This window comes from Apiotrichum porosum (assembly GCF_003942205.1).
Source record: "Apiotrichum porosum strain DSM 27194 chromosome Unknown scaffold_10, whole genome shotgun sequence".
NCBI lineage: Eukaryota > Fungi > Basidiomycota > Tremellomycetes > Trichosporonales > Trichosporonaceae > Apiotrichum > Apiotrichum porosum.
In genome coordinates, this window is record NW_021167117.1 from 136,099 (window position 1) to 150,058 (window position 13,960).

The 13,960-nt window shown below is 59.7% G+C and overlaps 3 protein-coding genes across 3 annotated transcripts; 2 read left to right on the top strand and 1 right to left on the bottom strand.

Annotated features, from left to right (window-relative positions):
• Nucleotides 1-171: 171 nt before the first annotated feature.
• On the bottom strand, nucleotides 172-4,983 carry EHS24_001185 (uncharacterized protein; the record flags this gene model as incomplete). Its single annotated transcript, XM_028616987.1, has 8 exons — nucleotides 172-336; nucleotides 390-573; nucleotides 613-1,165; nucleotides 1,209-4,162; nucleotides 4,201-4,255; nucleotides 4,295-4,439; nucleotides 4,493-4,542; nucleotides 4,581-4,983. The coding sequence occupies 8 exons, from the start codon at nucleotides 4,981-4,983 to the stop codon at nucleotides 172-174; spliced, it is 4,509 nt and encodes a 1,502-aa protein (XP_028474294.1).
• A 526-nt stretch (nucleotides 4,984-5,509) lies between these two features.
• Nucleotides 5,510-7,546, top strand: EHS24_001186 (uncharacterized protein; the record flags this gene model as incomplete). Its single annotated transcript, XM_028616988.1, has 15 exons — nucleotides 5,510-5,536; nucleotides 5,592-5,609; nucleotides 5,662-5,749; nucleotides 5,820-5,898; nucleotides 5,935-6,037; nucleotides 6,076-6,147; nucleotides 6,188-6,277; nucleotides 6,317-6,470; nucleotides 6,511-6,575; nucleotides 6,613-6,712; nucleotides 6,753-6,909; nucleotides 6,948-7,039; nucleotides 7,083-7,216; nucleotides 7,255-7,367; nucleotides 7,405-7,546. The coding sequence occupies 15 exons, from the start codon at nucleotides 5,510-5,512 to the stop codon at nucleotides 7,544-7,546; spliced, it is 1,434 nt and encodes a 477-aa protein (XP_028474295.1).
• Nucleotides 7,547-7,946: 400 nt separating this feature from the next.
• SEC7 (guanine nucleotide exchange protein for ADP-robosylation factor) lies at nucleotides 7,947-13,913 on the top strand (the record flags this gene model as incomplete). Its single annotated transcript, XM_028616989.1, has 3 exons — nucleotides 7,947-11,747; nucleotides 11,798-13,651; nucleotides 13,707-13,913. The coding sequence occupies 3 exons, from the start codon at nucleotides 7,947-7,949 to the stop codon at nucleotides 13,911-13,913; spliced, it is 5,862 nt and encodes a 1,953-aa protein (XP_028474296.1).
• Nucleotides 13,914-13,960: the final 47 nt, after the last annotated feature.

Sequence of the window (13,960 nt, forward strand, 5' to 3'; positions counted from 1 at the left end):
ATGACAATGTCAAAACCCGTGGGATAGCAGGTGTGTGTTGTTTACAACCGCGCGATGCTGTGCGTTGCTGGAATTGCTGGAGCTGGGAAAGGGGGATTATCAAGATGCTGCTGTTGCGTTGTCGCCCGCCCGGCTCTGCCTCCGTCCCAGCTGGCTTCTGGTGGCGGGGCACTAATGGGCATAGCTGTTGACGATGCCGTTGCTCCCATTCGCGCCTGCGCCTGCGCCTGTGCCGGCCGCGTCGGCGTCGTACATTGGCCCGGTGGGGGTCTTGCACCTGAACAAGCGGACGTTGCCGGACGAGTCGTAGCCGCCGGCCGCCAGGACCATTTCGACCTGGGGCTCTTGTCAGCTTTGATATCGTGAAGGAGCAGCTGGCTGGCACTTACGGGGTGGAACACGAGGGACGCGGCGCTGGGCATGAAGCCCGCACGCGAGGGTCCGCCGTACGGTCCGCCATAAGCGGGCGCGAGGGCAATGTCAATGTTGGACAGGCGGCGGGGCTTCTCGGGGGTCGAAAAGCCCTGCACGACGAGACGCTGGCGTGTAGCCGTGGGTGTGGGTGCGGAGGTCCTGGGTAGGTTAGCACTGGAGACAAGTTCGATTACCTACGTGGCAAACACTGGTGCGCCAGAGTGGACGGCCAACGCCTGGAGACCTTGGGGCTGGACCGTGTGTTCGTACAGCGGCACATCGGGAGCACGCACATCCCAGATCCTCACGTCGCCATTCATGCTGCCAGTCACCAGCTCACGCTGGCCACCGCGCTGGAGGTGGACCGACTGGATCCAGGTGTGGTGCTTGCGCCACGTACGCAGCACGACGTTGGACGGGTCGTCGAGACGCTTGTCAAACAGGCGCACCACGCCGTCGCCGAATCCAGCCACAAACACGTTTCCGTCGGGCTCGTCAGAGGCAATGGCAGTCAGGTTGGAGCCTGCTTGGGTGGCAATGTCGCGCAGGTGGCGCTCGACAGTGGCGTCCCACAGTCGCACGACACGCATGTCGCCGCCTACCAGCAAGTGACCCTTCTGCTGCTCCCAGGCAGTGAGGACGCCACTGTGGTGGCCCACGGGGAAGATGTCCGACACGGCACGGAATGTGGATGCCAGCTCGGTCTCTCCCGGTTGGTCATAGTCGCGCCAGATACGGATACTGCCCTCGGCTGGGCTGGGTTAGCACAATGATACAAGCAAGGAGAAACCCACTAGATGCAGTCAACATCAGTGACGATGCCGTCTCGTTGATGAAATGGATGCTCGAGATGCTGCTTCCGGCCAGGTTTTGGTTGCTAAACTTGTTGACCTTTGTCCTCGCCTTCCAGTCCCAGATGCAAATCTTGTCCTCGTCGTCCGTGACGGCCAGCACGGGATCGTGCGCGTGGAACGCCAGCTGGAGGGGCCAGGCGTCGTTGTGCAGTGTACCGGCGTCCGTGTCCCATCGGTGGTGGGCGGCATAGTCTTCGTTGGAACGAGAACGCTCCACCTGGGTCTCGTTTCGCAGATGACGCCATGCTTGCTGGTTGTACGTCACGCTTCCGGGCTCTTCGTTGTCGGGGGCCTTCATCTGGGGCTCGCGGAAGTACTCGACCGCCCAGTCGAAGAAACCGCTGCGCAGGGGCACGACGTCATCCTTGACCTCCATGGCGACCATGCCGAGGCCAAGGTCGTTTGGTCGCGCAAGACCGTTGTTGTTCAGCTGACCATCGGCACCGCCGCCAGCCTGGGTACCCCTCAAACGACGGTGACGCAGGCGCTCCATGTCCTCTTCCACCAGCGCTTCGATGACAGAAACAGCCTGCACGGGGGGCTTGTCCATGCTGTGCTGCATGCGCGTGCCGAGGACACCCATGCCAGAACCACGCTGGGCACCCTCCGGGAGGATGAGCTCGTGGCTGGAGCCTGGGTAGGGCGACTTGTAGAACTGGGCGCCACTCTGGGCCACATCAATGTCGGTACGAGTCACAGGCTCCACGGGCGTGTCGGCGGGCTGTGGGGCCTCGGCGGGCAGCCAACCAGTCATGCTGGCCAGACTCCTGAGGGCACCTGCGACAGACGAGTTGCGCTTCAAGCTGCCAGATGGCGTGCCGGCGGGAGAGTTTTGTGAGGTGGCATATTGGCTGTGGCGGTCGGTGGTGGGCGTCCGAGGAACCTCGGGAGAGGAGGCCTGGGAGAAGCGGGGGCCGACCTTGGGCCTGTTGAGGCCCTTGAGAGCGGTGCCAGGGACCTGGTTGAACGCCGAACCAAGGAGAAGAGCCACGATGTAGTCGACGACAGTGGCGGCCATACCGGCCACCTCGGGGTGAGGGTCGACTGAGAGGTCGAGGAGGGTCTCAAACAGCGTCTTGAACGAGCTCAAGAGCGTGAGGTTGACCTGGTGCGCCTCGGGCGAGAGCGCCTCGGTCGATACCCAGTGCTCGAGGGCCTCAGCAACAATGTCGGCCTCGTCCTCTGAACCGGCGTTGGAACCGGCAAGTGCGGCCTCTTGCTCGTAGTAGCACCAGGCGGCCGCGACAAACCATCCGCGCCACTCGCGCACAATGCAGGAGATGACAACGACGAGCTCCTTGCGAACCATTGGGCTTGCGTCTTCCTTGACGGTCATCATGCACGCGTAGGCGAGCCCAGCCTCCACCTCGAGCTGCTGGTGCTCCGAAATGCCGAGCTGTGCGCCCATGCCGCCACCACCCTTGAGCTCAGCAGCGTCAATGGGAGCGCTCGAGGCGCCGAGGAAGGTGCCAAAGGCGTACAACGCAGCAGCACGAACTTCGACCGAGGTGTTGCGCAGAGTGGCCATCATGTGCTCTTGCCGTCCGTGCAACATACACATGGCCTTGCCCTCGTCGTTGTCGGCCCACATTTGAGCAATACACAAGAGACACCAGGTTCGCAGGAGCCAGTCGTCCTCTTGCAAGCGGGTCAGGCAATGGTCGAACACTTGGTACGACAGGCATGCGGTTTGTCCAGCACGGAAATTGCGACACAGCATGGCGAGAATAAAGGCACACATCGCGCGGTGCTCGTTGGCGTTGGGGATGACAAGCGGCTGGCCTGAGACAGGGTAAGGGGCGAGGATCTGCGCAAAGTAGTTGTAACCGTTCTCCTTGAGCAAGTCCATCTGGCACGACTTGTCGACGGCCAGAATACGGGCCCAGATGAAGATGAGGACGGGCTTGAGCTCGGCAGCTGGTGATTGCAGCAGCTTTTGGACGTAGGGGAAAATACCGATCGAGAGAGCCATGTTGACAGCCCACGGTCCCAGGTCCACAAACTGCGAGAGCAGGATAAGCGCCCTCAGTCGGTGAGCCTGAGAGAGTAACACCTGGAGGACGATGGGCAGCTGTTCAGGCTCCTTGCGCGTGACAGTTCCAGACAGCTTGCTGCTCTTGGCGCCGCCGCCGTGCTGAAGCCACACCTCGAAGGCCTGGAGGTGCTGAGCGAAGAAGAGGGACGGGCGGTAGGTGCTGAGAGGTGGGGCATTCGACTCGCCAGCCTCGCGCGCAGCCTCGAGGTCGAGAAGCTCGGGGAGCTGGGCCAAGCACCCGTCAACAGCGAGGTCCCAAGAATCCCACAGGGGGTGGTTGTGGGTGGAGGGAAGCTCTGGGTGGGACATGGGCGTGCAGTGGTAGGTCGTCATGATACGCTGAGCCAGCAAAAAGTTGCGGAACAGCGCGGCGACCAGAAGGTCCTGTCGGAACAGCCTCATAAAAGTGTCGCGAGGGAAGGAGAGCCAGGCAATGGTGTCGGTGACGGCAGTGAAGATCCATTGCAGCTCTCCGAGCGGCGTTCTCCTGTCCTTGAGGTCACCGGGGAGCTTCATCACCATGTCGACGGTCAACCGTGAGCGAGGGTCATCGCTTGAGCGGTTGAGGTTGCGCTTCAGGGGATCCTGTTGCACAAAGAAACGGAGCGCAGTCTCGATCGGCGACGTAAGACAGCAGGTGAAGAGGTCTGCTGGCAGATCGGGTGACATTGGCAGCACCTGGTTTGCTGCACAGGGTGCGAGGTGGATTGACTCGGAGAAGAGGGAGCCTGGGAAGTCGTTGCCGCCACCATTGGCAGTCTGAGCCGCGCGGAGCTCTTCGTCACGGCGCCGAGCGCTCTGCTTGAAGTTGGTGATAATGCTGCCGGCACCTGAACATTCCCAAACATAGATGCAGGGGCTGCGTCTGTTAGCGCTGGGTGTGATTCAAGAACTCACCTTCCGAGCCACTCTTGCAGGTCGACGAGGCTCACAGGGATATACTGCGTGTAGGCTAATGATGTCAGTTAAGCACCGTGACGTTCCGACGTACTCTTGTTGAACACCCAGATCTCTCCACCATTGGTGGGCTTTGGCACACCGTGGCCGTTGTAGTAGAAGAGGGTGCGCTCGTCACGCGCATTCTTGCGCAAGTTGACGCACACCTTTTTGGTTTCTTCAATGGACGGGTCTAACGACTGTTCAACATTGTCAGGCACTGGCTTCTCGCAACCAAGGTTAATGGACATACTGTCTTGTAGCGGACCTTGGGGTTGAGGGTCTCGAACTGGATCTGAAGGTCTGGAACGTCAGCTCACATCGAGTGACTCCAAGCTCACTTCTTCCTATAGCCTCTATCGCTTTATTGGAGGGAAGGGTTGAGGGGTCTACCCAACACTCGGTCTTTGCGCACGGATTGGTCTTTACAATATCGGGTGGGTCGACCCCAATGTTCAAGCACAGAAACAGGCCCGCGTTGACAGTCTTGAGTCGTGACCGCAGTCGCCACGGGAGAGCAGTCTCTTCGTCGGCCTTGTTCTTGCCCTTGCGGCCCATGTGTCGCTTGGCAGTCCAGAACTGGAACGCGGCAACGCTATCAACCTCGTCGTCCTCCATATCGCCGTCATGGTCGACGTCATGGTCGTACTCGTCATGCGGGTATGCCGGGTACGAGAGTTGTTGGGATGTCGAGGCCTCGTCCCTAATATACGGCAGGGAAGGCGGTTGAAGTGCGGCAGCCATTGTTGGACACACTCAAGATCGGGAGCGAGGTGGGGAAAGAGAGAGTGATGTGGGGGCGGTTGTCTAATGGGGGTGTGGGAGAGCAGTGAGCCGCTACCACGGAGCCCCTTTGGAGGAGGGTGTGAAGGGGTGTGAATGGTATTGTGTCGAGGGGCTAGTGGGTAGGAAAGAGGCCAGGCTGCTGGATGGAAGGTGGACGTGATGGATAATGGATAATGGAAGTGGTGCTCTTGGTGTCTGCCCCGATTCGAGAATGCCGTCCGTCACTGGATCCACTGGCCACTGGTGTCACTCAATGCCCATCCGGGCGTTGGAATCGACGGAAGCAATTCCACGTGGGCGGATCGCGCGCCACACCCCCCGATGACGCTTCTTTGGTCCACTCACCCCCTGGGCGTGTGTGCTCGCTCACAAGCCGTACTGAGACACCAACCACTCTCGACTTGAGTCCTCTCTTCACAGCTCCCTTCAAGCTACGTCTATCGGCCAGCAAGAGACTACAGGGAGCAAAACCACATCGCCCACCATGTCCGACGACGAGTTTATGATGGACGTGAGTACTGCAACGACAAATACAAGGCGCAAGACACAATGCTCACGCTGTGCAGGACGCGGCCGATGACGAGGTGAGCTGCGCTCTTGAGCTACAGCCAACAATCGGTCTGACACTATGCTTAGGAGTACGACTTTGACTACGATGACGACGACGATGAGGGCATGGACGATGAGGGTGGCGACGTCGAGAACCAGTACTACAAGGCCAAATGTGAGTGCCCGCCGATCAACCGCTCTTCCCTTCCCTCGCCTCGCTGCCCATACGCTTACACCCTTTACAGCTCTGAAGGAGGATGACCCAGAAGGAGCTCTCAAGGCTTTCCGTGCCATCGTTGACGACCAGTCCGACAAGGGCGAATGGTATGGACTGCTGTCGTGGATCAGCTGACCGCTTAGGGGCTTCAAGGCGCTCAAGCAAATGATGAAGATGAACTATTTGAACCTCAACCGCCCAGAGGAGGCTCTCAAGATCTACCGCGAGCTCCTTGGATACACCCAAGTGGGTAACGTTGAGTGAGCAGCAGCTGACCGTCCCAGACGGCCGTCACGAGGAACTATGCGGACAAGACCATCAACAACATTCTCGACTATGTCGGTGGCGAGGGCAAGGTGAGAGTTGCCGAGACAATCGATGCTAACAGCTCCCCAGCACGCGGCGATCTCTCCCAAGGTGTCCCTCGACACTCTCGAGGCATTCTACGAGGCCACCCGCATCGCTTGTGACGAGGCCAAGAATGAGGTGAGTCACGAGCATTGTTGACAAAGCTGACAATGGCAGCGTCTGTCGACCAAGTCCAACCTCAAGCTCGCCAAGCTCTGGCTTGACCGCAAGGAGTACGCCCGTCTTGCTCCTGTTCTCAAGGGACTGCATGCGACCTGCGAACCAGGTAGCGCTTCGTCGTCCTCAGATGACCAGACCAGGGGCTCTCTCCGTATGTTTTACACTGACGGGGCGTTCGCTGACTTGCCAAGTGCTTGAGCTGTACGCCATTGAGATTCAAATGTACAGCGACTTGAAGGAGAACCGCAAACTCAAGGTGGGCTGTGGATCCTAGCGCTATATCTAACCCGCAGGACATCTACAACGCGGCCATGACGGTGCGCAACGCCATCCCTCACCCGCGCATCATGGGTGTCATTCGCGAGTGTGGTGGCAAGATGTGGATGATGGAAAGTGAGTCCAAGAGCACAATGCGGTTGACTGACTCGCTCAGAATCATGGGACAAGGCGTCGACAGATCTGTTCGAGTCGTTCCGCATGTACGACGAGTCGGGCTCGCCTCAGCGTATCCAGGTCCTCAAGTACCTCGTCCTGACCTACATGCTCATGGGCAGCGAGATCAACCCCTTTGACTCTCAGGAGACCAAGCCGTGAGCTTTACGCGTGAAAGACCGAAGCTGACCAACAGATACAAGAACGACCCGCAGATTGTTGCCATGACCTCGCTCGTCTCTGCCTACCAGGCGCGTGACGTCAAGGAGGCTGAAAAGATTCTCAAGGGTGAGAGGTGTCGGCCGCTCGTCGATGGTACTGACTTCCTCAGTCAACAAGGCCACGATCACTGCCGACCCATTCATTCGCTTTTTCATTGACGATCTCCTCCGTTCACTTCGTACAGAGTACATTGTGGACATTATCAAGCCATACACGCGCATGAAGCTCGACTTTTTGGCAGAGGTACGTTGTTCTTCGCTGTCGGCAAGCTGACATGACAGACCCTGAGCCTCTCCAACAACGAGGTGGAGAGCCTCGTTGTGTCGCTCATCCTCGACGGCCGCATCAAGGCCAAGGTAGACCAGATCAACGGTATCATTGTCCTCGAGCGATTGTGAGTTTCCTTGTAGCAGCCGCGCTAACTCTCACAGCCACGCCGACTTGAACTCCCGCTATGCGGCTCTGGACAAGCTGTCTGGCGAGCTGAGTTCGCTCTCCTCGCGTATTGTCAAGGACAAGCTGGTTCGCGACGCTCCTCGCGGCTGGATGGGTTCCATGGAGGGCTTTGCATAAGTTGTAGATAGTGAGAGACCATGAGATGTACATAGATTAGTGTGAGACACCCAGAGTGCCAGAGTTGGAGGGCACCACCACATGCATTACTTGCCACGACCTGGCGGAGAAGAGAACGACAGCAACAGGGGGCCGTTGACGATAACTGAAATCGGCCGCCGCGGCGCGCGTCAAAGACGGAGACGGAAGTAAATCGCCAGGGGTTTCCGGTGTGGTCCACGTCCACCACCGTGTGCGGTGCGGCCACCGCGTCGTCGACTGTCCTCTCACTTGCAACAACGCGACACACACACACACACGACAGCACTCTCCACCCCCCCCCCCCCCCCCCCCCCCCCTTCACCGCGTGCTCGACCTTTCCTGCTAGGCAGCACTTGTCCAGGTCCCGCGGATAGTTGCCATGGCCTCTGAGGAACCCGACCACACAGCCGCACCAGTCTCGGCTGTTGTGGCCAGCGATTCGGTCGTCGTCGAGTCTCCCATTGACACGGCCGAGCAAGCGGCGCCAGTGCCAGTGACCGACGCGCCAGCAACACCAAGCACAGAAGAAAAACACCTTCCCGATGACCCACAACCCGAGGAAGCTACCCCAGTTACCCCCGAGCTCCCAGTGGAGCCTGTGGCTTCGGACTCACCGGCGGTTCCCTCGTCACCTTCAGAGGATCCACCTCCACCTCCGCCCAAACCCTTCGCCAGTCCGTCCAAGCCGACGCTGCCGGCTGGTATCGCTCTGGAAGCTCCCCCGCCTCCAGAGAGCCCTTTGGAGGACGCGGCGGCGACGCTGGAAGACGTCTCTATCAGCCAGGACGGGACTCCGGCGCGTTCTCCGAGTGTCAACGAGATGACAACCACCCCTGTGCGCCCATCGTCGTCCCAGGCCGCGCGACCCCAGCGTGCTCCTTCGGCCAGCATCTCGTCATCGCATTCGGGATCACCCATGCCGCGCCCATTGTCGGCTGTTCACACCGAGCGCTCACTAGCGGGCCACTCGCGCCGCTCCTCGACGTCGACCAGCATTTCGCTTTCCACCACTGTACACCCCGGTGCCGGCCCTCAACTGTCGGCTGTCCTTATCACCCCTCCTCTCCAGGTTCTCGTGTCAAGCAAGGAGGCTCGCAAGTCTGCATCCTTCCTCGCGGCCTCGCAGCGTGCTCTCGACCTCTGTCAGGGGAGTGGCGACGGCAGCAACGCGGCGTACCTGCACCCCCGTGAGATCTTTGAGCCGCTGCGCCTGGCCATCTCGAACCCACAGACGACTAGCGTGCCGATCTTGGTCACCTCGCTCGACCTTCTCGCCAAGCTCGTCTCTCACTCGTTCTTCTCCGAGCCCAACGGCCCTCCTCCGGGCATGTCTCCGCTCCCCGACCTGATCACCCACACCATCACGTTGTCCTACTCGGAGAGCTCGCCACCCCAAGTCGCTCTCCAGGTCGTCAAGGCGCTCATGGCCATTGTGCTTAGCACCGACCCTGGCATGCTCGTTCACCAGAGCAGTCTGCTCAAGGCCGTCCGCACAGTGTACAACGTCTTCCTCCTGTCCAACGACACCAACAACCAGATTGTTGCGCAGGGCGGTCTCACTCAGATGGTGCACCACGTGTTTGGTCGTGTTGTGCGTCCGGACGCTCGCGCCTCCAAGCGTGGTAGCGTGTTGATCAACGGTCGTTCCGCCACTCCCCTCCCTGAGGACGCGAGTGCGCCGCCTACTCCGGCAAACGACGGGCCCAAGATGACGTTGGCGAGCTTCAACGAGGCCAACCCGAACGACCATATCCCGACCGCTCCAGCCGCCCACTTACCGACCGACACGGTCTCCATTGCAGTTCCGAACGGCGACGCCCTGGACATTCCAGATGAGCAGAACGGACACGGTGACGGCGAGAATGGCGGCGACCTCGACATCCACGGACGTCCCATCCCTACCGAGGAGTTGTTCGTCAAGGACGCGTTCCTGGTCTTCCGTGCGCTGTGCAAGCTGAGCATGAAGGCCCTCGTTACAGAAAGCGAGCTTGACCTGCGCTCGCACGCCATGCGCTCCAAGCTCCTCTCGCTCCACCTCATCCTCACCATTCTCAAGTCGCACGCCGACCTCTTCACCAACCCCCTGGTCACGATCCCTTCCAACACCAGCGCGGAGAACACACCGTTCCTCCAGGCGACGAAGCAGTACCTGTGCCAGAGCCTGTCGCGTAACGCCGTCAGCCCTGTCAACCAGGTCTTTGAGCTCAGCACTGAGATCTTTTGGTGTGTCCTCCAGTCGATGCGTGCGCCGCTCAAGAAGGAGATTGAGGTGCTCCTCAACGAGATTTTCCTCCCCATTCTCGAGATGCGCCACTCGACTATCCGCCAGAAATCGCTCATCCTTGGCGTTTTCATCCGCCTTTGTCACGAACCCCAGGCCCTGGTCGAGATTTACATCAACTACGACTGCGACCGCGCCGCCCCCGAGAACATTTACGAAAAGCTTATGAACATTGTGTCCAAGATTGGTCAGACCCACTTTGCTCCCCCATCCAAGGAGGAGCTCCATCAGGGCTCGTCCAAGCAAAAGCAGTCGGGTTTATCGCACGGCCCATCGATCCCGCCCTCGCTGAGCACGATTGCTCTCGGCCACGAGCCGCCGCACTATGCCGGTCTCCCGCCCGAGATCAAGCTCCGTCGCCAGTCGCTCGAGTGTCTTGTTGCCGCCCTCAAGTCGCTCGCCGCCTGGTCGAGCTCGAGCTCAACTGCGCGTAATGCCGAGGATCCCAATGCTGCTCGCGCGAGTATGGACTTGGAGCGGCCAAACTCTATCAGCGCGTCGACTCTCGAGGTCAACGCCCCCACCCCATCTCGCGAAGGTGCTCGCAGCACCGTCTCCAACTTTGCGTCTGGCTCGGCCACCCCGGACGCTGGCGAGGACGACGTGACCAAGCTTGAGAGCGCCAAGCAGCGCAAGACGATGCTCTTGGACGGCATCAAGAAGTTTAACTTCAAGCCCAAGCGCGGTATCGAGTATCTGGTCCAGAACGGCTTCGTCCGCAGCCGTGCTCCCCAGGACGTTGCTCGTTTCCTCCTGGGCAACGAGGGCCTGTCCAAGGCCATGATCGGCGAGTACCTCGGCGAAGGCGACGAGGACAACGTTGCCATCATGCACGCCTTTGTCGACATGCTCGACTTTACCGGTGTCCGTTTCACCGCCGCGCTCCGCATGTTCCTTCAGACGTTCCGACTGCCCGGTGAGGCCCAGAAGATTGATCGCTTCATGCTCAAGTTTGCCGAACGCTACATGCACCAGAACCCGGGTCTCATGTTTGCCAATGCCGACACTGCGTACATTTTGGCCTTTTCGGTCATCATGCTCAACACCGACCAGCACAACAAGAACCTCAAGCAGAAGCGCATGACCAAGGCCGAGTTTGTCCGCAACAACAAGGGCATCAACGACGGTCAGGACCTCGGCGAGGATTTCCTTGGCGAGATTTACGACGAGATCCAGACCGACGAGATCAAGATGAAGGACGAGGTGGAGGCCGCTCCTCCTGCTGGTCTTGCGACCGTTGGCCGCGACTTGCAGCGCGAGGCATTCCTCGCCCGCTCGGAGAACATGGCCAGCAAGACCGAGGCCCTTCTCAAGGGCATGGCTCGTACGGAGCGCCGCCGCGGCGGACCCGACCACTACTATGCCGCCTCGCGCATCGAGCACGTCCGCTTCATGTTCGAGGTCGCGTGGATGCCCTTCCTTGCCGGTCTCTCGGGCCAGCTGCAGGAGACGGACGACATGGACGTTGTCGAGCTGTGCCTGGACGGCCTCCGCGCCGCTATCCGCATTGTCTGCCTGTTCGACATGGAGCTCGAGCGCAACGCGTTCGTCACCACCTTGGCCAAGTTTACCTTCCTCAACAACTTGACCGAGATGAAGCCCAAGAACATGGAGGCCATCAAGTGTCTCCTCGACATTGCGGTTACCGACGGCAACAACCTCAAGGCCAGCTGGAAGGATGTCCTCACTTGCGTCTCGCAGCTCGAGCGCATGCAGCTCATCTCCAACGGCATGGACGTTCCCGACCTCAACCGCCGCTCGTCTACTTCCAGCCGTCGCTCAGTCGCCAGCAAGCGTGACAAGAAGCGCCTGGATGACGAGCTGGCCGAGGAGTCGCGCTCGTCGCAGGTCACTGTCGCAGCCGACAAGGTGTTTTCGCTGTCCCAGAATCTCTCTGGTGTAAGTTGTTGGCCCGGTTCCGTATGATTTCCCAACTGACATTTTCCCAGTCCGCCATTGTCGACTTTGTGCAGGCGCTCAGTGAAGTGTCATGGGAGGAGATCCAGTCGACGGGCGCCTCCAACCGCCCGCGCATGTTCTCGCTGCAAAAGCTGGTCGAAATCTCGTACTACAACATGGGTCGTATCCGTCTCGAGTGGTCTGGCATGTGGAACATTCTCGGTGAACACTTCAACCAAGTCTGTTGCCACAACAACCCCAACGTCTCGTTCTTTGCCCTCGACGCCCTTCGCCAGCTGGCGATGAACTTTTTGCAAAAGGAGGAACTGTCTCACTTCCGCTTCCAAAAGGATTTCCTGCGGCCCTTCGAGTACACCATTGTGCACAACATGAACTCGGACGCCCGCGAAATGGTCCTCCAGTGTCTCCAGCAGATGATCCAGGCGCGCGTGCAGAACCTTCGTTCCGGTTGGCGTACCATGTTTGGCGTCTTTTCGGCCGCCTCCAAGGTCCTCACCGAGCGCGTGTGCAACTATGCGTTCGAGCTCGTGTCGCTCGTGTACCGCGAGCACTTTTCGCTCGTCGTGCGCTACGGCTCGTTTGCCGATCTCACCGGCTGCCTGACCGATTTCTGCAAGGTGTCCAAGTTCCAAAAGATTTCGCTCCAGTCGATCGAGATGGTCCGCGGCCTGGTACCCAAGATGCTCGAGAACCCAGAGTGTCTCATCCCGGCCCCTGGCGAGGCTGGCGCCAAGCTTGGTCCCTCGGACGACCCCATGATCAAGTACTGGCTGCCTGTTCTCAACGCATTCTTCGACATTATCATGACAGGCGAGGACCTCGAGGTGCGCCGTGTCGCGCTTGACTGTCTCTTCGAGACACTCAAGAAGCACGGTTCCAGCTTCAGTGTCGAATTCTGGAACGTCGTCTGCGAGCAGACCCTCTTCCCCATCTTTGGCGTCCTCCGTGCGAAGAACAACGACTTTAAGAGCGCCGAAGAGATGAGCGTTTGGCTTTCGACGACCCTCATCTCGGCTCTCCGCGACCTCGTCGACCTGTACACGTACTACTTTGACGTGCTCGAGCGCTACCTCGCTGGCCTCTTGGACATCCTCATTGCGTGCATTTGTCAGGAAAACGACACTCTGGCACGTATCGGTACAAGCTGCTTCCAGCAGCTCCTCGAGAGCAATGTCACCAAGCTCAGTGCTGAGAACTGGGAGATTATCGTGTCGGCCTTTGTGCAGCTCTTCCGCACCACCACGGCGTACCATCTGTTCGACCCTGTGCTCCACTCCGAGGTCTCGGCGCCTGCCGACTATGTGGACGAGGACGCGCCCTTCCACAAGTTTGTGGCTCCCGCCCCGCTCGAGGCTGTTCCCGACGACCCGCCCGCGCTCGGCCCGACCATTACGTACGCCGAGCAGCGTCGTATCTTCAAGCAGATCATCGTCAAGTGTGTCCTTCAGTTGCTCCTCATCGAGACGGCCGACGAGCTCCTGGAGAACAACGACGTGTACAACACCATCCCTGCCGAGCACCTGCTGCGGTTCATGGGTGTGCTTGACGACAGCTGGAGCTTTGCTCGCAAGTTCAACGCCAACAAGGACCTGCGTACCCGTCTCTGGAAGGTCGGCTTCATGAAGCAGCTCCCCAACTTGCTCAAGCAGGAGTCGAGCTCGGCAGCTACGCTCATCCACGTGCTTCTCCGAATGTACCGCGACCCCCGTGAGGCGCACAAGGCGCTCCGTGGCGGCGTCCTCGACCGACTCGTGCCCCTCGGCACTGAGATTACGCGCGACTTCATCGCCATTGACGAGCAAACCCAGCCCCGCAATGTTGCGGCATGGAGCCCTGTCGTCACGGAGATTGTCCAGGGAGCATGTGGCTTTGACCAGGCGGCAGTGAGTAACAGTTGTACCAGTCCCTTGCCTGTTTGCTGACTTTGCTTCCCCCCAGTTTGACGAGCACCTGCCTTTGCTCTATCCTCTTGTCACGGACCTGCTTCGCAGGGACGCGACCACCGACATGCGGAATGCCGCGCGGGAATTCTTTGTTCGTGCCGGACAACGCCTGCTTCCGATGCTTGCGGCGTCCCAGGTTGGGGATGCCGTGGCTGAACCACTGGCCGTGGAGGAGAAGGAGAACGGCGAGACTACCGCTTGAGAGGTAAATTAGGAACCATCTTCTTGTAAGCCGACGACAGAGACGAG